Genomic DNA, 22,707 nt, shown 5'->3' with positions numbered 1-22,707 from the left:
TCATATATGCATCTCTTAATGAAATGGATAGAACTCTTCATGCTTTAGTGTTTCTAAATTAGACAAGGTGTTAAAATCAGACAAGGTGCATTGGAAATTAATAGTAAAAAACCTCCTATAAGCGTGGAGTTTACAAATTGGTGATTGTTAAGTCTTTTTCATAAAATCATTAGTATATTCCCACTGAGTTATCTAAATTAAATAAAAACATGATAGGAATGAATAAAAGGACAGAGAAATAGATGACAACAATAAATAGGAGGCTTATGCTAAATAAATTTATACTATCTTTTGGTAAAGATAAAAAATGTTTAGTTTATCCTAAGAGTCTGAAGAAATCAAAAACATACAAAACATTAACTTACCTCCAAATTGCATTACTTTTAATTGAAGATGTAACATTGATCTGTTAGAAGCAACTATATATTATTTCTGAACATATATACTACTACTAATAGTTAATGTTATTGAATGTTTATTCTGTGCTTAGAACACTGCGTAAGTGCTTTTAAGGTGTCATTATTAACCCAACTTTAAAGGTGAAAAACTAAATCACAAAGAGATTAAGAAACTTGCCCAAGTTAACACAAGTAGTAAATGGTAGAGCTGAAATTTAATGCAAGCAGTCTGACCCAAAGCCCATATTCTTTTTAAAATTTTTACATATTTAAGGTATACAATTTGCTGTTTTGATATACGTATACATGGTGAAATGATTATTACAGTCAAGCAAATTAACCTGTCATCTCATAGTTACCTTTTCTTGGTAGTAAGAGCTACTAAAATCTATTGTCTTAACAAATTTCCTGTGTACAATATAATATTATTAACTGTAGTCTTCATGCTATAAATCGTCTTTAGACTTACTATTTATCTTATTATATATATCTGCAACTTTGTACCATTTTGACCTACATTTCTATATTCCTTATTCCCCCACCCACACCCCTAGTAACCACATGTCTTAGTCTATTTTTGGATTTCTGTAAAGGAATACCTGAGACTGAGTAATTTATAAATAAGTGAGGTTTATTTCACTCACAGTTCTGCAGGCTGTACAAAAAGCATACTGCCAGCATCTGCTTCTAGTGAGGAATTCTGGGAGCTTCCAATCAAGGTGGAAGGTGAAGGGGGAGCAGACATGTCACATGGAGAGAGAGGGAGCAAGAGAGAGAGAGAGACAGGATCCCCACACTCTTTTAAACAACCAGCTCTTACATGAACAAGAAAGCAAGCAAGAACTCCCTTGTTGCTGCAAGGAGGGCACCAAGCCATTTATGAGGGATCCCATGATTCAAACAGTGCCCACTAGTCCCCATCTCCAACACTGGAGATTAAATTTTGATGTAAGATTTGGAAAGGCCAAATATCAAAAGTATTCTATTCTGTGTTTCTATGTCTTCAACTTTTTATTTTTTTAAGATTCTGTATACAAAATCATGTGTTATTTTTCTTTTTTGTGTCTGGCTTATTTTACTTAGCTTAACCTAAGTGTGTGTTGATAGATGAATGGATAAAGAAATTGTTGTATATTTACAATGGAATATTATTCAGCCTTAAAAAGGATATTTTATCCTTTGGGACGAACCAGAGTTCATATTCTTAATCACCATAATATATTGCCTTTAAATTGTTTCACATTATTATCAATTCTTTCATGTTCAATTTAATGCCTACCTGTTTTTGCATTATATGACCTACCCATAATTTACTATTTGACAGGTATTCTTCTAGCTATTTATATGAACTAAGTCACTTAATTCTCACAATAACCCTGTGAAAGAAGTACTATATCTTCCCATTATTATAAGTAAATTGAGGCAGAGAAAAATGAAATAATTTTTCTAAAGAAACACAGTTATTAAATGATAGAGCCAGAATTAAAGCCCATGCAATCTAGTTTTGCTGTCCGTGTTCTTAACCATTGTTCTGTGTGTAAAACTTGTTTCAAAATATGCATGAAAAAGAGAAATGTTGAATTTAAGAAAGCAGGTTTTTTTTTTTTTTTTTTTTTCCCCTGGGACATTCCAAAGGAAAATAAGATAGTGGAGAGGTATATGTATTTTTTTTTAAAAATGTTAGTCTATAATTGATTGAACTGAATGTATTTAAAGCATAAAATTTGATCTATTTTGACATGTGTATATACTAGTGAAACCGTCACCACAATCAAGATAGCCAACATATCCATCACCTGCAAAGTTTCTCAAGCCCTTTTATAATATGTCCCTCTTTCATTTCGGACAAGCACTGATCATAGATTTCTATGAATAAGTATGAATTTTCATTTTCTGGAATGAATAGAATTATTAATTATATACTCCTTTTTAAATTTCAAAATATTAAGGAGGTACAAATGTTTTTGTTACATGGGTACCTTGTATAATGTTTATATAAGGGCTTTTACTGTGCCCATCACCAGAATAGTATTCAATGGATCTGATAAGTTTTTAACCCTCACCCACTTCCACCCTACCCTTCTTGGTTTCCAATGTCCTTTACATCTTTTTGTGTCCATGTGTGTTTGTCATTTAGGTTCCAATCATTAGAGAGTGCATGTGGTCTTTGTTTTTCTATTCTTGAGATACTTCACTTAGGATAATGATCTCCAGTTCCATGCAAGTAGCTGGAAAAGACATTATTTCATTCCTTTTTTACAGCTGAATAGTATTAGTATTCCATTATATTACACATAGATACCATATTTAATGTATCCACTCATTAGTTGATGGGCACATTTGAGTACAGGTGTCTTTTTGATAAAATGGTTTCTTTACCTTTGGGTAGATACACAGCAGTGGGACCGCTGGATCTACATTTATTTCTTTGAGGAATCTCCATACTGTTTTCTCTAAAAGTTGTACTCATTTTCAGTCCCATCAACAGTGTATAAGCATTCCTTTATCTTTGCATCCACATCAACATCTATTGGTTTTTGGTTTTCTGATAATGGACATTCTGATAGGGGTAAGGTGGTATCTCATTATAGTTTTAATTTGCATTTCCCTTATGATAGTGATCTTGAGCATTTTTTTTGTATGTTTGTTAGCCAGTTGTCTATCTTCTTTTAAAAAAGAAGATATGTTTGGCTCATTTTTTGATAGGGTTGTTTTTTTTTGTTGTTGATTTGTTTGATTTCTTTGTAGATACTGGATATTAGTACTTTATGGATGTATAGTTTGTGAATATTTTCTTCCATTCTGTAGGTTGTTTATTTATTCTGTTAATTATTTCCTTTGCCGTACAGAAGATTTTTAATTTAATTAAACCCCATTTATTTATTTTTGTTGTTGCTGCATTTGCCTTTGGGATCTTGGTCATAAATTCTTTGCCTAGGCCAATATCTAGAACAATTTTCATACGTTTTCTTCTAGAATTTTTATGGTTCCATGCCTTGAATTAAAGTCTTTTACTCATCTTGAATTAATTTTTGTATATAACAAGAGATGGGGGTCCTGCTCCATTCTTCTGCGTATGGCTCTCCAATTTTCCCAGCAAAATTTATTGAATAGGTCTTCCTTTCCCCAGTGTATGTTGTCTGATTTATTGAAGATCACTTGTTCATAGATATATGGCTTTATTTCGGGTTCTCTATTCCATTCCATTGGCCTATGTCTCTTTTTTTTTTACCAATACAATGCTGTTTGGTTAGTATAGTCTCGTAGTATAATTTGAAGTCAGGTAATGTGATGCCTCCAGATTTGTTCTTTTTGCTTAAGATTGCTTTGGGTATTAAGGCTCTTTTTTGGTTCCAAATGAAGCTTTGGATTATTTTTTCTAGTTCTATGAAATATAATGTTGATATGTGGATGGGAATTGCATTGAATCTGTAAATCACTTTGTGTAGTATGGACATTTTAATGCTGTTGATTCTACCAATCCATGGACAGGGATGTTTTTCCATTTGTTTTTGTCCTCTGAGATTTCTTTCACTGATGTTTTGTAGTTGTCCTTGTAGAGATATTTCATCTCCTTGGTTAAATACATTCTTAGGTATTTCATTTTTTTTGGTAGCTATTGTAAATGGTATTCAGTCCTTGATTTGACTCTCAGCTTGACTGTTATTATTATATAAAAAGGCTACTGATTTATGTACATTGATTTTGTAGTTTGAGATGATGATGAGTTTATTTATCAATTCTAGAAGATTTTGGTGGAGTCCTGAGGGTTTTCTAGGTACAAGATCATATCATCAGCAAACAAATATAGTTTGACCTCCTCTTTCCCAATTTGGATGCCCTTTAATTTGTATTGCCTGATTGTTCTGGCTGGGAATTCTAATATTATATTGAATAGACATGGTGACAGTAAGTAACCTTATCTTCATAGGGAGAATGCTTTAAAATTATTCCCATTCAGTGGGATGTTGGCTGTGGGTTTGTCATATATTGGTTTCATAATTTTGAAGTATGTTTCTTTTATGCCTAGTTTCATGATAACATGAAAGAGTGTTGTATTTTATCAAATGTTTTTTCTGCATCTGTTGAGATGATCATATGGGCTTTGTTTCATTTCTGTTAATGTGGCGAATCAGTTTTATTGATTTGCGTATGATGACCATCTTTACATTCCTGTGATGAAATCCAGTTGATCATGGTGAATTATCTTTTCTATGTGTTGTTGAATTCAGTTTGCTAGTATTTTGTTGAGAATTTTTGCATCTATATTCATACATGAATTGGCTTATAGTTTTCTTTTTTGTTGTGTCCTTTTCAGGCTTTGGTATCAAGGCGATACTGGCTTCATAGAATGAGTTAGAATTCCCTCCTTCTTGATATTATGCATTAATTTCTGTAGGATAGGTTCAAGTTCTTCTTTGTATGTCTGTTATAATTTAGCTCTGAATCCATTGGGTCTGGGTTTTTTTGTTGCTGGAAGAATTTTTTATTACTGCTTCAATCTCAATGTTCATTATTGTTCTGTTCAGTATCTTGATTTCTTCCTGATTCAGGCTTGGGAGGTTGTGTGTTTCTGGGAATTTATCCATTTCCTCTAGGTTTCCTAGTTTGTTTGCATAGAGTTTTCATAATATTCACAAATGATATTTTGTACTTTTGTGATATCAATTATAATGCCTCCTTTTTCATTTCAAATTGAGCTTTTTTGAGTTCTTTCCCTTCTATTTCTTGTTAAGCTAGTTAGTGGTCTATCAACTCTATTTATCTTTTGAAAGAACCAACTTTTTGTTTCATTGATGTTTGCGTTATTTTGTTAGTTTCTCTTTCATTTTTTTATACTCTGAACTTTGTTAATTTCTTTTCTTCTGCTGGCATTGGGTTTGGTTTGTTCTTTTTCTAATTCCTTGAGATATGACATTAGGTTGTTAATCTGTGATTTTTCTATCTTTTTGATGTAGGCATTTAAGGCTATAAAATTTCCCCTTAGGATTGTTTTTGATGTTTGAAAGCTTGTGTCTGCCCCTTGTCATTCAGTTCAAGGAATCTTTTGATTTCCACCTTAATTTCATCATTGATCAAAGGATTGCTCAGGAGCAAGTTTTTAAATTTCCATGACTTGTGTAGATTTGAGAATGTCTCTTGGAAATGATTCCTAGTTTTATTCCACTTGGTCTGCGAAGATACATGGTATGGTTTCAATTTTTCTGAATTTTCTGGGACTTGTTTTGTGGCATAAGAGATGATCAATCTTGTAAAATGTCACATGTGCTGATGAGAAGAAAGTATATTCAGTAGTTTTTGGTTAGAATATTCTGTAAATGTCTTTTAGGTCCATTTGTTCTAGAGTCTCATTTAAGTCCAATGTTTGTTTATTCATTTTATGCTTGTATGATCTGTTCAGTTTTGTGAGGGGAGTGTTGAAGTTCCTGGTAATTAAGATGCCACTGATTATTTCTTGGCTTAGATGTAGTAGAATTTGCTTTACAAATCTGGGAGCCTTTTTGTTAAGGTGTATATATATTTAGGTTTGTTATGTCTTCTTGTTGAATTGCTCACTCCCTTTACCATTATATAGTGACAATCTTTGTCATTTTTACCATTGTTGATTTAAAGTCTATTTTATCTGATATGAAAATGGCTACCACTGCTCACTTTTGGGTTCCATTTGCATGGATATTTTTTTCATCCCTTTACCTTGAGTCTGTGTGAGTCCTTGAAATTTAGACATCTTGCTTGGAGACAGCATATACTTGCATTGTGTTCTTTCATCCATTCTACCTGTTTATGTCTGTTTTGTGGACATTCAATCTGTTCACATTGAATTTTAGGTATTTTTTTTTTTTTTGAGATGAAGTCTCACTCTGTTGTCCCAGCTAGAGTGCATCATCATAGCTCACTGCAACCTCAAATTCCTGGGCTCAAGTGATCCCCCTGACTTAGCCTCCTAGGTTGCTGGGACTATAAGCATGCACCACTATCCCTGGCTATTTTTTTCTATTTTTAATAGAGATGAGGTCCCATTCTTGTTCAGACTGGTCTCAAACCTTTGAGCTCAAGTGATCCTCCTGCCAGAGCCTTCCAGAGTGCTAGGATTATGGGCATGAGCCACCACACCTGGCCAGAGTGTTAGTATTGATATGTGGGATGCTGTTCTGTTCATCTTGTTGGACGATACCTTTTTGTTTTGTTTTACCCCTTGTACTATTTTTTTATAAGAGCTGTGAGCTTTACCTTTTGGATGTTTTTACACTGGTTGATATATACCATGCTGTTCCATGTATAATGCACTTTTGAGCATTTCCTGTTGGGCAGGTTTATTAGAGCCAAATTTCCTTAGTGTTTGCTTCATCTGAAACAGTCTTTATTTTTCCATCCTTTATGAATCTTAGTTTTGCAGGATCCAGAATTCTTGGCTGGCAGTTTGTCTATTTAAGAAGTCCAAGAATGTGGTTCCAATCCCTTGTGGTTGGTAAGGTCTCAGCTGAAAAGTCTGCTGATAGCCTGATAGGGTTTCATCTTCTAACTTGTAGGATTTTCTCCTTTATTTTGACTTTGGCCTGGTTAATGACTATGTGTTTTAGAGATGTCCTGTTTGCCATGAATCTTGTCAGTGTTCAGTTACCGTCTTATAGCAGGATATCTGAATCTGTGGTGATGCCAAGAAAGTTATCCTCAATAATTCCCTCAAGTAGGTTTTCTATGCTTTTATATTTTTCTTCTTCTCCTCAGGGAGACCTATACTTCTTGTATTGGTCTGCTTTGCATAGAACCATACTACTCTGAGTGATTGTTCATTCTTCTTTATTCTTCTTTTACATCTTTGAGTGACTGGATTAGTTTGAAAGCCTTGTCTTCAAGCTCTGAGATGCTTTCTTCTCTGTGGTCTACTCTAGCCTGTTATTGATGCTTTCTGCTGTATTTTGAAATTCCCTAACTTACTCTGTCATTTCTTTAAATTCTGTCATGTTATTTAATTATATTGTCTATCTCTTTGGTGAGTTTTTTATTTTTTTCATTTATGTCGTGAAACTTCTTTTTTTTGGCTTCTTTGTGTTGATTTTCAGCTTTCTCTCCAATCACATTCATCTTATTTCCCATCCATATTCTGAACTTTGACATTTTGACAATTTCTTTTATGTTGGGGTCTATTGCTGGATACCTATTATGATACTTTGGGAGTGTTAAAACAACTTGTTTTCTCATGTTTCCGTAGTTCTTATTTTGCTTTGTCTCATCTGATGCCTCTTCTCTGAGCATAGGACAGATAAGCTTTCAGTGTACCTGTTGTCCTCTGCCAGGAACTCTCTCCTATTTCAAACCAAGAAATAGAGGTCTCTGGATGGCTCACTTTTGTCCTACTCTGGAGAATTGACCTGTCATGAGTTGTGCAGATGCCTTGTAAATGTTTAGTACACCTGCTCTTCTTCAATCTCCCAACTCACCATTTTCCTGTGTTTGTCACTTGTCATTCTCACATTGTAGAGTGAGTGAATGCCCCACCTAGTTTTTCCAGCAACGGCTATGGTCATCCTAAGCCAGATTGAGAGCTATTAAAGCTTTTCATCCTTTGAAAAAAAATCTTTTTTCATTCTTAAATATAAAGTATTTATAAGCAACATATAGTTTTTATAGTCATAATAAATTTTTTGTCTTCTATTTTGAAATTATATTACTGTATATATTCAAGGTGTACACCATATTGTTTTTTTTTTTTATCAGTTTTACGAGTAGGTAAATATTGTTTTTTATATACTAATACATAGCGAAATGGTTACCAAAGTTAAACAAATTAACATTTTCATTGTCTCATTTAAGTTGTACTTTTTTTGTATGTGTGGTGTGGTAAAGGCACCTAAAATCTACTTTCTTATCACATTTTCAGTCTACTATACAATATTATTAACTATAATGCTCATACTGTACACAATTTCTAGATTTATTCATTGTATATAACTGCCACTTTGTACTCTTTGACCTACATATCTCCATTTTCTCTCCTGTCATCCTCCCCTGGTAACTACCATTCTCTTCTGTATTTCTATATATTTGAATTTTTAAAAAGATTCCACATATATAAGTGAGATCATGCAATATTTTACTCTTTGTGTTTGGCTTATTTTACTTAGCATAAAGTGCTCCAGGTTCATCCATTTTATCTTCATTTTAATCCTCTTATATTTCATGCATTTAGTGATATATTTGGGTATAAAATCTATATTTTATGCTTTGTTTTGTACTTGTCTTACATATTTTATATTCTTGCTTGTTTGTTTTTTTCCTTGTGTTTCATTTAATGGAAGGAAACAAGATGGTACAAAGAGGTTGTTAACTTATTTTTAAGTAGTTGTTTCCAGAAGGCCATAAATTGTAATTCACTTGAGATGTATCAGATAATATGAGGAAAGTATTATTTATATATACATAGATACAGAGAATACTGTTCATAGAATGGTAGGAAGTTCAACAGAATTGTTACCAAAAACCAACGACCAGATGCTTATTATTCTTTGAGACCGTAAGCTAAGGGGGCACAAAGACAGTATGTGTTTGATTTACTATTAGGCCTGTTTAACACATAGCATAGTACTTTTTGAATGAATAACTGATTAAATGACTGAATAAATAAATTGGCTGTAGCTATGGTAGATTTCCAAGAACAATACAATGGAGTCAGAAGTGTTTATTTTAAGGTTTTATCCTGCTGCTTTAAAACGTGAATTTAAGCAAGCACTAAACATTTCTGGGTTTCAGTTTATTCATTGTTAGATCATAGTGAGGATTTAATAATATGAAGACTGTCAAATCATTTTGAAATTCTAAGTTTCTAGACATATATGATGCATTATTGTTAGTAATTTTAAGATATATTATTACTTATCAAAACCCATTTATACTGTTCCAGTATTAAAAACAGAATAAAAATGTTCTTTCCTTTGAGTGCTGAAGTACACATGGACATTTAATTTTTAGATCATGAACTTTTAGAGGGAAAACATAGTGCCTTTTCTGGCTTTTATTAAGAATAATAATTTTATAGAATATTATAACTTATAATGTGCTTCTAATTTATATTATCTCTTTATTATTCCTATCAACTCTGTTAGGTAGAAAGCTGTATTGTCTAGTGGTTATAGCTTTGTTGCTTGAATTCAAATCTAAAATGACTTTTATTTGCTAATTTGTGGTATAACTTTGGATAAGTTATTTATTTCTCTATGTCTTGGTTTTCTCAGGTATAAAATGGGGATAATAATGGTACCTACCCGACAAAGATCGTTGTGAAGATTATTAAATAAGTTAGTACACTTAGCATGTAGGACACTATGTGGCATGTACAAATGCTCAGAAAATTTTAATCATCTATTAAAATTTAATGTACATAGTAATAACATATTAATTTAAATTAATGTTCATGTTAACATAGAAATAATTGTTCATATTTCTGGTAATATGATCCTTACCTTATAATTATAAAAACAGAGGTTGGAAGTGGTTAAGTGTATTGTCCAGAGTTGCTCAGTAAGTGGCAGAATGAAAACTAACTAGATATTCTGCATTTAAGTTCAGTGCTATTGTATAATAATATTTGGCTTTTTATAACATAAGGCTTAGTAAACATTTTTGTATGATAATAGTTGAAAGAACCAATTTAATTGAGGAATCTCCTTGAGAATTCTGAATACAATTGAAACTAAAAAAATTAAGATGAAAGTCTTTGGTCTTAATTAGTTCATGTTTGTACTTTCATATCCATGCAAGTTTTTAAATATGTGTATATTAACTGGAAGTAACTATTCTGGTTCTAGAAAGAGGAATGAAAATGGCTTCTTAGGCCAAATTTTAATGAGAGCAGATAAAAACAACCTAAAGTTAATTGTTATGGTTTGAAGTAGGGGGATGGTGCGGGGGTGTATTCTTATCTTGGATCACTCACTGCCTGTTCAATCCTGGAATCAGGCAGCCAAATAATATTATAGTTAAATGAACCTTCAAGGTTCTATAACTCAGTATTCTCATTTTGCGAATGACACTCTGAAAGGGTAAATAATATACCCATTGTCACACAGAGTCAATTGAACTAGAATCAAGGTCTGCCAATTCCTAGGCTTGTACATAATCTGTTATAGTACAGTTGGTGCTCAGAAAAACAGGTGACATGCTAGTAGAACTAGCAAAAGAAGTAACTTAAAAGTTTCCTACATATAAGGTTAAAGTTTAATTCTGAATGTTCTTTTGAAGGCAGACACACTACAATTGATTTTGAAGCAGGATATTGCTGTGCTCTTCAAGAGCAATACAATAACAACTTCTCAGTCCATTGCTTTCTTGCTGTCTGTAGTCATCTTGACTCTTCTTTGGCTGTTGATTATCTAATTTGGGAATTCACCAGATTCTGCTTTTATTTTTACCCCATTCTGCTAACATTTTGGGTAATTCACTGCTCATTAGAATATCAGTCAGAGGAGTCAAAGAATAGAGATCACACCTAAGTTTATTAAGTTTTTAGATAAATATTTTTAGATAACGGTTAGTTCTGTTTCTTCCTTTTCCAATAGATGGAAGTAGTGAAAATGGAAATTAAGTTTCATGGATGTTAATTTTCCATTGTTATTCTTATATAGCAACTGTTTCTAATTTTTGTTTAAAACCTTACTCCACGTGTTCTTTAACATGTTCCAATAGAAGTTTGAAATATAACAAGAACAGTACAAACTGTATAGCCCTGTTGTGAGAGTTAAACAAGGTTCAATATATTAGAGATGTTCATAGTTCATAAGTCAGAAAGTTTAATATAAAATACATGAGATATTATCATCCTCATTTTTCTTACTAGGAAACTGGAGTTTGTGATTCTTCCCTTGGTTTATTGGGGTTTACCACAGGCTCCATATAGCATCCCACTCTGTCAAAGACATTGTAGCACAAAATGATCTGGGTCGTAAGGGCCAGGCAGAGCAGCTTGCACCAGAGCCAGCAGTACCTGAAACTCTTCTTTACACGGGGCTGCATTCACAGTTGGCAGCCATGTGGATTGTGAATGCTGAACCTACAAGTACTGAGTGTTGACGAACGTGGCTATAAGAGCTTGTAATATTTAGATGTATGAGTTAAATAAACTTCTACTAAAGCACACTTATCTTAATTTTTATTACCAGGTAATCTTGGCCGGGTGGAGCAGGTGTCTGAATTTGAGTATGATCTATTCATTAGGCCGGATACTTGCAATCCACGCTTCCGAGTTTGGTTCAACTTTACTGTTGAAAATGTGAAAGAATCACAGGTGAGGGAAATAGTGGATGTCTTCAGAGTGGTTTTGGTAAGAAGAATATGCTTTTGTTTTCTTTTAAACATATCACAATAATGACTGTATTTGGAATATATCCTTGTATATCTACAACAATGATATAGTTTGTTTCAAGATATAGAGAAATAGATTCAGTATGCTGACTTTTGTTGTCTGATAGTTTTTAAATAATACAAATATTTGTGTGAGAATAAAGCATTCTTTACTGATTGAAGTATTAGCATGGATTCCTTGAGGGATAGGGATCCTTCAAGGAAACAATGGAAGTGACTTGCTGCTATGTTTATGTAGGGTACTGTTTTCTATTATCTCTTCTCTATAAAGACCTGTGAGAAACGCTTTTCATTTCCTATACAACAGGCTGTGTATGTCTTTAGAACAATATGATTCTTGTAATTGATCCTATTTTTCCCTTTGCTTTGGCAGCTGGGAAACTCAGACCCAACTTTACAGCCCTCTCCAGTGATTTTGGAAAACTTTTTTTGGTTGTGTTTTTGTGTACTAACTCTTCTTTTACAGCTTGAGTATCCCTTATTCAAAATGCTCGGACCAGAAGTGCAATTTTAAAATTTTTTAGACTTTGGAATATTTACATATACATAATGAGATATCTTGTGGATGGGACCCAAGTATAAACATGAAATTAATTTATAGTTCATATACTTCTCATACACATAACCTGAGGTAATTTTATACAATATTTTTAATAGTTTTACACATGAAAAAATTATTTTCCTCATGTGGCATCATGTCGTCACTTAAAAAGTCTTGTATTTTGGAGCACTTTGGATTTTGGATTTTTAGATTAGGGGTGCTCACTTGCATTTATAATGTATCCATCTGCTTTTAAACATGATTTCTTCAACTACATTTTCTAACAGTGCACAGTGGGGTTTTTTTTTGGTTTTGTTTTGTTTGTTTGTTTTTTGAGATAGCATTTTGTTTTGTTGCCTGGCCTAGAGTGCAGTGGTATCACCATAGCTCACTGCAACCTCGAACTCCTTGGGTGAAGCAATCCTCCTGCCTCTAGAGCAGCTGGGACTAAAGTCATGCGCCACCATGCCCAGTTGATTTTTTATTTTTTGTAGAGGCAGGTCTTGCCGTTTCCCAGGCTGGTCTTGAATTCCTGGCTTTAAGTGATCCTCCTGCCTTGGCCTCCCAAAGTGCCAAGATTACAGGCATGAGTCACTGTGCCCAGCCAAGTGCACGTTTTCATAATCTTTTCAAATCCTATTTTTTATGATAGAGTATTGATGAAAATAGAGCTAAATACATATGCTTTGAATAAACATTAATAAAAATCTAATCTTAATAAATTAGTAGTTATTCTATTATGTTGAGACAGCTGACCATGGAAGATTGCACAAACTTTGCATACATAGTGATGTATGATTCTTTTAAGTAGATAAAAGCACAGCCCTGTAACCCAACGTCTATCTTCTTACTTCACATTGTCTTTTTCTAGTATATTTTGGAGAAAGTAGGGAGTTTGTTTAATTTCTCCTTCTGAGTCAAGCTGTCTTGTTTTCACCTGGTTGCTTGCTTCTCTCCATTTATCTCAGCTGCTACTTAAGTTATGTGTTATGCAGTGGTCAGTGTCTGGAATTTACACTATGGTTAGTATCTTCTATACAATGCTATTTGTGGCATGCTGGCTTCAGCAAAAGGGGAATGCAGAAACAGCCACTTCACTTTACAATGCCATTGATGCAGGACTGGCTGTATGTAATGTTTACTGAAGTTTAGGGGCTAATTGGAAGAAATCAATATAGGTGAGAGTTCTAAACATTGTTTGCTAAATAAGACTTATCTCTGAATTTTAGGACATGGGGGAGAAAAATAGAGTGAAACCCACACGCAGAGCCCCTTAAGGATAGAATTTAGTTCCTAGCTTTGCTTATTGGATTTATTTACTCTCCAATGACAGAGTTCCTTTTTCAGTCTTAAATAGTAGTAATAGTCATATTCCTTCTCTCTCTTGGCTAAAGGAAAACCCTCACTTTACCTACAGGGGTTCACCTGACCCTAGGATTTTGATCAAGATGATCAATAAACCTCAAAGTGTAGTTTCCAAAATCCATGTTACTAAATCTAGAGAGTAAAACTCATAGCAGGAGGGTTTGGCCACGTGTACTATACTGAGTCTCTTGGCACTCCATATTTGGGCCCCCTATGAAGATATCTCTGCTACTATCAGGTAAACATATACCCTCTCATTCTTCTATTTTTTATTACTGTCTCATGTTAGTAACTGTTGGTTGTCACATACACATACCTCTGGAAAACAAATAATAATTCGGAAGCAGTATGATTAATTCATATGAAGGCAAGGAAACATTTTCTTAAAATCATGATAATCTACCATGATTTTTTTTTCATTATTCTCAATTACTTTTTTTAAATTTTTATTTCAGGGTACAAACATTTTGGTTACTTGTCTTTGCCTCATCCAAGTGAGGATTAGAGGCGTGCCCTTCCATTCTATAATGCTCACTGCATCCATTAGTTGTGAGTTTTCCCGCTCCCAACCCCCTAATCTCCAGAGAATATTAGTACTGTGTGAGTACCATGGTGTTGATCAGTCAATGCCAGTTTGATGGCGAGTACATGTGGAATCTATTCTTCCAATTTTGTGATACCTCACTTCAGATAATGGGGCTCAAACTCTATCTAGGAACATATAAGAGGTGCTAGATCACTGTCATTTCTTATTATTGAGTAGTATTCCATTGTATACATATAACAAATTTTAATAATCCACTCATGAATTGATGGGCACTTGGGTTGTTTCCACATCCTTGCAATAGTGAATTGTGCTGCCATAAACATTTGGGTACAGATGTCTTTATTGTAGAATGTCTTTTGCTCTTTTGGGTAGATGCCTAATAGTGCTATTACTGGATTGAGTGGTATTTCTATTTTTAGCTCTTTGAGGTATCTCCAAATTCTTTTCCACAAAGGTTGCACTAATTTGTGGTCCCACCAACAGCGTAAGAATGTTCTATCTCTCCAAATCCTCTCCGCATTTGTTGTTTGGGGATTTTTTGATAGAGGTCAATCTTACCAGGGTTAGGTGATATCTCATTGTGGTTTTGATTTGTATTTCTCTAATGATTAGAGATGTTGAGCATTTTTTTATATGTCTGCTGGCCATTTTGTTGTCTTTTGAAGTTTCTATTCATTTCCTTTGCCCATTTATTGATGGGGTTGTTTGATTTTTTCTTGTTGATTTTTTTAAGTTCTAGATAGATTCTCTTATCAGCCCTTTATTGGATATGTAGAAAGCAAATATTTTCTCCCATTCTGTGGCTGTCTATTTGTTCTAATGATAGTTTCCTTGGCTATGCAAAAGCTTTGGCTTTTTTTTTAATTTGATCAGATCCCATTTATTTATTTTTGTTGATGTAGTGATTGCTTTGGAGGTCTTCTTCAAAAATTCTTTGCCTTGGTCGATGTCTGAAAGGGTCTTCCCAACATCTTCCTTTAGAATTCTTAAGGTTTCATGTTTTAGGTTTAAGTCTTATCCATCTTGAATTGATTTTTTTGAGAGGTGAGAGGTGGGGATGCAGTTTCAATCTTCTGCATGTAGCTATCCAGTTTATCCAACACCATTTATTCAAAAAAGATTCTTTTCCTCAGTGTATACTTTTATCTGTTTTGTCAAAGATTAAATTACCATATGCAATGGTTTCATCTCTGGATTCTCAGTCCTTTTCCAAAAGTCTATGTTTCTGTTCTTGTACCAATAGCATACTGTTTTAGTTACTATAGCCTTGTAGTATAGCTTGAAGTCTGGTAGACTGATACTTCCCAGTTTGTTCTTTTTATTTAAGATTGCTTTATCTATACAAGGATATTCATAATTTCATAAACAGGATTATTCTTTTCCTCTTTTTCATAGCCTATGCACATCCTTCAGCTTGCCTACTAGATCCAGGAACTCACAACTTCCTAAAAAAATAAGCCTGATTAATTTTCAAACAATATGATCATCTATCCTCATTATGTTCTTTGCTAAATAGAGACTGAGCAGAAGCTCTGAAATTGTAGTGTTTCTTTAATTTTGGATCAAATAAAATTCTTGGTCTAATTTTTTGTTAACTTTAGTCTCTATAAAGATTAACTTTATACAGTTTAGACAGGTCAGAAGGAATGGTGGAGGGCAACATGACTAGAAAATTAGAGAAAATGTGTTTCTTCAGATATACTACTTAAAATAGACTTTTGACAAGCTTTTCATACATTTCAAAGTGCTCTTCTAGTTTGCTTACAGGGCTGTTCTTGCCTCTGCCAGAGTGTTATAACTTTCGTATTATATGTTTAAGCTATGCAGCCTCTTGTGCAATCTTTCAATTAAATAAACAAGTAACATGAATATGTTCCAAGGTGTTATTCTAACAAGGAATTGGTTTGTTTTATGAATGCTTATTTTTTAAAGTGGAAGGAATCAATATTTGCTCTCTCTGGGTTCTGTCTTTATATCTAGTGCTATCCCATCCTCATTATAATTAGAAAACATGAGCATGTTTATCTGGCTTCCTGGAGCCTGATGCTTTTATCAGCCTCTTTCTGTGGGCCATTGCCTCATCAACTATAATCACGTTATATAGTTATGGAAATCTGTCTCAAGAAGGCATAAATATCTGCTGGAAAGATACAGGATATTATCTCTAGTTCACAGGATATTTGTTTTCATGGTTGTCTACATGAAAGAGAATAGTTTTACTATTAAGTTTGACTTGTGAGGTCTGTTTTTATAACATCTCTTCCTATAATCTTTTTCCATCTCTCCAATTTCCGTTAAAATGAGACCTGCATGAATGTAATCTAGTCAAGAACTTTATTTAGGCCTTGGTAGTAGCAGGCAAAAAAGAATATTAGTCATCATAGACTGACTCCATTAAACGAATGTTAAAAATTACAGCATCAAATATACTGTATAAACAGGTCTAGCTTTTGAGTTATTTTCCTTGATGTTTCTAGGAAGCTGTAAAAGCTTAGACCATATGGTGCTATATCCCTAAAGGTAGTACCTAAATAGTGCATTAGTAAGACTTGGTAAAAACTAAATGTCCTGATACCTTTGTGGAAAAGTAATTTTCTTTCTGAAACACTAATATTAAATATTGTTATGTAGAAATATATTATTAATGTAGAGGAGAGCACTTGTGTGGTGTGAAAGCAAATCTTCCTTATGATAAATACTCATGATAAAACTTCAGCCAATAAAATAAAATAAAATGATATATCTGGACTATTTAAACTCCATTTTCTTTTATAAATATTCTTTTTATCTCTTTGAATTTATCTTTCCCATTTTTGATTATAAAAGTAGTCAATGCTCAAAGTAGTAAATTTGGAATATATAGGTAATTATTTGAAGCAGAGAAAAAGCACACACACAAAACCATAATCTTACTTGTTAGAGACAAATATTATTAATTTTGGCATATTTATTTCTAGGCTTATTTATTTCTATTGTGGATAATCATTAAATTGTGATTTAATGATTTAACTACATATGAATTTTTGTGTCTTTCTTCTAAAGAACCTAAACAATATCACAGGTAATTTTCCATCATTAAAATCTTGATAATTATGGATATTACTTACTGTTAGATCATTTCATTACTCTTCTTGGGCATAAAGATTATTTCCCGTTATATGTTGTTATAAATAACACTCTAGTGAACATCTTTATGCAGGAAATGTTACCCAAATTTCATTTGGCTTCCTTAGGATAACTTCCTATGAGGGAACTGATGGACAAAGGATATGAACATTTTAAAGACTCTTTATATTCTTATCTAAATTGCTGCCATAAACTTGATACTACTTTGCTGTCCTATCAGCAGTGAATGAGATGCCTTTCCTTGAATTTCTTTCTTTGACTTGTTTTATGAACTCAGATGTTCACACATCTGTCATAAATTGTTCCTTTTTCCTCACTTACTTTGAAGCTTCACATAGATAAATGGGATATGATGCAATGTCTCATGAGGGAATTAATTGCATTCCAACATTAACATGAGACAGCAAAATAGAGACATTTATTATTTTGACTCTTTTTTCTCAACTCACCAATCCTGTTTTGTCTGGGTATGCCCACAGATTGTCCTCTGAAGTATGTAATGAAAGAATTATAAAAAGAAGTATTATTTTACAACAAAATATTTCTTGGATTTGCCATTAATATAAGCAGTAATGTAACTTAAACATAAACATACACACATACATACTTTTATATAGATGTGTTTAAATTTGACTTTAAAATTCCAAGAAAGTTTTCTTCTTTAGTCTCCTTCCAGTAGAATTCAGGCTTATTGAAACTTCCTTCCTGGCCATGGCCTAAATCAATAGTCCACAAAGGTAGTATATCACAGTGGATAAAGCACAGATAATGGATTAAAACAGACTTGAGTTTATATCCTGACTCTAATACTTATAAACTATTTTACCCATGATCAGTTAAATTAATCTCTTGGTACCTTAGTTTTCTCATCTGTAAAGTAAGGATAATAATACTACTTCACAGGGGTGTTGTGAATATCAAACAAGACAACGTATATAAAGATATTACCATGGTGTTTGGCAGATAGTAGGGCTCAGTACTCTATGGCTACTGTTTTCATTAAAATACCACAACAGCACCACTAGTATTAAGAGTAATAGTACTAACAACAGCAAGAATGAAAACTACCACCAAAACAAATTACTACTAAAAAACTGCTGCTGTTTTTCATTCTGCTCTTACTCCTTATCCTCCTCCTTTTTCTCCTGCTTGTCTTTTTCATCTCTTCTTTCTCCTCCTTCCAAAACCTGTTATTACTAATCATCATCATCATCATCATCATCAAGCAAAATGTAGTGGTTAAGAAATATGTACTCTTTGTTAGACATACCTGTGTTCCAGGCCTACTTTTGCCACTTAACTATCTCTGTAACTTTGTAAAAGTTATTGATTTTTATGTATTTAAATTATTAATTTCTATATGTATTCACTGGGGTTAATATTACCTAATACTGTTGATGTAAGAATTACATATGATAATAAAACACTAAATTTAATGCCTAGTACATAGGAAACATTTAACAAATGTTAACTATTAATATTTCTATACTTCTAATACTACTTCTAGAACACTATAAATGTTCTCATTTACTCTGTCATTTGATTTATTATAATATTGGCTAAAATTTACTGAACACTTCCATGTTATAGGTACTATTCTAAGCCTTTTATATGAATTAGTTCATTTAATCCTTAAAGCAATCATTAGAAGTAAATATTATTGTTACTACTCCACCCTTGTTTTACAGATGAAGAAACTTAAAGGAACTGAGGCACAGGAAGCATGAATAACTTGTTCACGATCACACAATTAGCAAGTAGTATAGACAATATTTGTACCTAGGTAGTCACTGTAGAAATGTTTACAGTAGTAAATTTGGAAAATATAGATAAGTATTGGGAGAGAAAAAAACCCTCAAACCTATAATCCTACTACCTCTAAGGAATTACTATGAACCTTTTTAACATTAACTTTTTATATTTACTGTAAACATCTCAGTGATATTGTGTGTTTGGTTCCATACAATTGCAGTAAAGCAAATATCACAAAAAAGTGAGTCACACGGATTTCTTGTTTCCCAGTGTGGGCAAAAGTTATGCTCACTATACTATAGTCTATTATGTTTAAAAATATCAATGTACATACCTTCATTAAGAAATACTTTGTTGCCACCAATGCTGACAATCATCTGAGCCTTCAGTGAGTCTTAATCTTTTGCCTTGTGGAGGGTCTGGCCTTGATGTTGATGGCTCTGACTGATCAGGATGGTGGTTGCTGAAGGCTTGGGTAGCTGTGAGAATTGCTTTAAGACAAGAGTGCCACATTGATTTGTGTTTCCTTTCATGAAGGATTTCTCCATAGCATGTGATGCATTTTACCCAGAGTAGAACTTTTTTTCAAAATTGGAGTTAATTCTGAGTAATTCTAGATATCTTGCTATTTCCACCACATCTGCAGTTACTTCCTTCCCTGAAGTCTTAAATCACTGAAAGTCATCTATGAAGGCTAGAATCAACTTCTTTGAAACTTCTTTTAATGTTAATATTTTGACCTCTTCTCATAAGTCATAAATATTGTTAATGGCATATAGATTAGTGAATTCTTTCCAGAAGATTTTCCATTTACTTTGCCCAGATACATCAGAGGAATCAAACTATCACTTCTATGGCCTTATAAAATGTATTTCTTAAATAATAAGACTTGAAAGTTGAAATTACTCCTTGATCCATGGGCTGCAAAATGGATGTTGTCTTAGCAGGCATGAAAACATTAATCTCCTCATACATCTCCATCAGAGCTCCTGGATGATCGTCCTAGGGGCATTGTCAATGAGCAGTATATACTTTGAAAGGAATCTTTTTCTTGAAGCAGTATGTCTCAACAGTGGGCTTAAAATATGCAACATACTATCCTGTGAACAGATGTGCTATCATCCAGGCTTTGTTGTTCCATTTCTAGAGCATGGGCAGAGTAGATTTATCATAATTTTTAAGGGCCCTAGGATTTTTGGAATGGTAAATGAGCATTGGCTTCAATTTGATGTCACTATTTTCATTAGCCCCTAACAAAAGAGTCAGCCTGACCAATAGTTAAAATTTAGTACCCATTCAAAGTAAAACTCTAGGATGAAAAAGAAGTTTCTTATTAGATAAAGAGTCCCTTCCAAGAATCAAGAGAAAACATCATAAATAGTTTTGAAAGTTTGAAAGCATTCACTTTAAAATTAGGAACACGACTTAAATGGCCTTATCAATACTTTTCAAAATTGTAGTGGAGACTCTAACTGATGTAATAGATCAAGAAAAATAAATAAGTGGTATAATGATTAGAAAGAAGCATAATTATAATTATTTATTATTACATAAATGTCTGAAAAAAATTTAAGAGACTCCCTAGGCAAACTTTTAGAACTTATACAAAACTAAGCAGTGTTCCAGGGTATAATACTGACATATATACTATGATCTGAATGTTTGTGTCTTCCCCAAATTCATGTGTTCAGATCCTAATCCCAAAGGTGATAGTATGGTATTACCGTAGGGAGGGGATTAGGCATGAGGATAGAGCCCTCATGAGTGTGAATAAAGCCTTTATAAAAGAGTTCCCAGAGAACTTTCTTGCTTCTTCCATAATGTGAGGACACAGTGAGGAGGTGCCATCTATGAACCAGGAAATGGGTCCTCACTAGACAGGGAATCTGCCAGTACCTTGTTTTTGGCCTTTCCAGCCTCTAGTACTGTAAGAAGTAAATTTATATTGTTTATAAGCTACTTAGCCTATTTTGGTATTTTGTTATAGCAGCACAAATGGACTAAGATGATCTATAATTTACTAATGTTTCTTTATATCAGCAATAATAAATCAGAAAATACGATTAGAAAAAAATTCCCTATACCATGGAAACAAAAAAACATCTATGGTCTCAAAGCATAACAGGGATATGCAGAGTTGAACTTCATTGTAAAAATTATAAAACTTTAAAGACATCAAAGAAAGCCTAAGTAATGAGAGGATATATACTTTATTCAACAGATAGTTAATGAACATCTCGCTGTAGTAGACACTGTTCTAGGTACTGTGAATATAGTAATGAAGACAGAAAGAAACATACTAGCACTTGAAGAGTTTACATTCTAGGTATGTGGTTCTGGGCAGGAAAAAGGCAAAAATGGACATAATAAATAAGTACATTAAATAATATATTAAACTATGAAAATTGCTATGGGCAAAGAAAAACTAGAGGATTTCCTGATGGATTTGATATGGCTGTGCAATAAAGAAATGTGTCAAAGATGACTTCAGACTTTTGGAATGAGTATCTGGAAGCACAGGGCTATCTTTTATCTACAGAGATAAGAAAGGCCTCTAAAGGAACAGGTTTTGGAGAGAAGATCAGGAGTTCAATTTTAGACTAATTGAATGTGAGATACATACACACACACACACACACACACACACACACACACACACACACACATATATATATACATATATATATATATATATCAGACATTCATATCAGCTAATGAGTAGGCAGGAATGTGGAAACTGAAAGAGAAGTCAGAATCGGAGATATGCATTTGGAAATTGTTGGCATATAAATAGTATTTAAAGCCATAAACCAGGATATCACCAAAAGAATAAGTGTAGATAGGAAGAGAAGAGGAACAGGAGTAAGCCCAAGGAAGTTCCAAGCAAGGAACCAACAAGAAAACTTAAAAAGAGAAGACTGTTAGTAAGAGGAAACCAAAGAGTGTGTATTATTCTGAAAGGCAAATGAAGAAAGTTTATGAAGGAGGAATGATTAATGCACAGTGATAAATCCTGATGATAGGACAAGTAATATGTAGACTCAGGATTGACTGTTGGATTTGAGAATATGAAGGGTTTTTTTGGCTTTTTTTTTGTCACATATTTTGCCTTTGTACAGCCCAAGACAAAACTACAAGCATTCTCATCCCCTAGACACTACACCCCACACCCATTAGGTGTGAATTTACCCATTCCTTACTCTCCCCTCCCATCTTCCCAATGTCTGATGAATTTTACTTCCATATGTGCATATGATCATTGATCAATTAGTACCAATTTAATGGTGAGTACATGTGGTGTTTGTTTTTCCATTCTTGTGATACTTCACTTAAAAGAATGGGCTCCAGTTCCATTCAGGATAATACAAAAGGTATTAATTAGTTCACCATTTTTTATGGCTGAGTAGTACTCCATGGTATACATATACCGCATTTTATCAATCAGCTTATGTGATGGGCACTTGGGTTGTTTCCACAGTTTTGCAGTTGTGAATTGTGCTGCTATAAACATTCAGGTGTGGATGTATTTTTTGTAGAATGTCTTTTTTTCCTTTGGATATATACCCAGTAGTGGGATGCTGGATCAAATGGTAGTTCTACTTTTAGTTCTCTGAGGTATG

The 22,707-nt window shown here is 33.4% G+C and overlaps 1 protein-coding gene across 5 annotated transcripts in view; it reads left to right on the top strand.

Annotated features, from left to right (window-relative positions):
* Positions 1 to 22,707, top strand: part of AGBL4 (AGBL carboxypeptidase 4) — a 1,333,072-nt gene that overhangs the window by 280,860 nt on the left and 1,029,505 nt on the right. For 4 of the 5 annotated variants that reach the window (XM_012776132.2, XM_075998177.1, XM_012776131.2 and 1 more), the window contains one exon: positions 11,555 to 11,715. In XM_012776132.2, the coding sequence (XP_012631586.1) occupies positions 11,555 to 11,715 (161 nt within the window). The remainder of the gene's footprint in view (positions 1 to 11,554; positions 11,716 to 22,707) is intronic. The other variant, XM_012776133.2, reaches the window with a different exon arrangement.

Source organism: Microcebus murinus, chromosome 2 (assembly GCF_040939455.1).
Source record: "Microcebus murinus isolate Inina chromosome 2, M.murinus_Inina_mat1.0, whole genome shotgun sequence".
Taxonomy (NCBI): Eukaryota; Metazoa; Chordata; class Mammalia; order Primates; family Cheirogaleidae; genus Microcebus; species Microcebus murinus.
The sequence above is the reverse complement of the archived record's forward strand: the minus strand, read 5'-3'. Positions and strand labels throughout refer to the sequence as shown.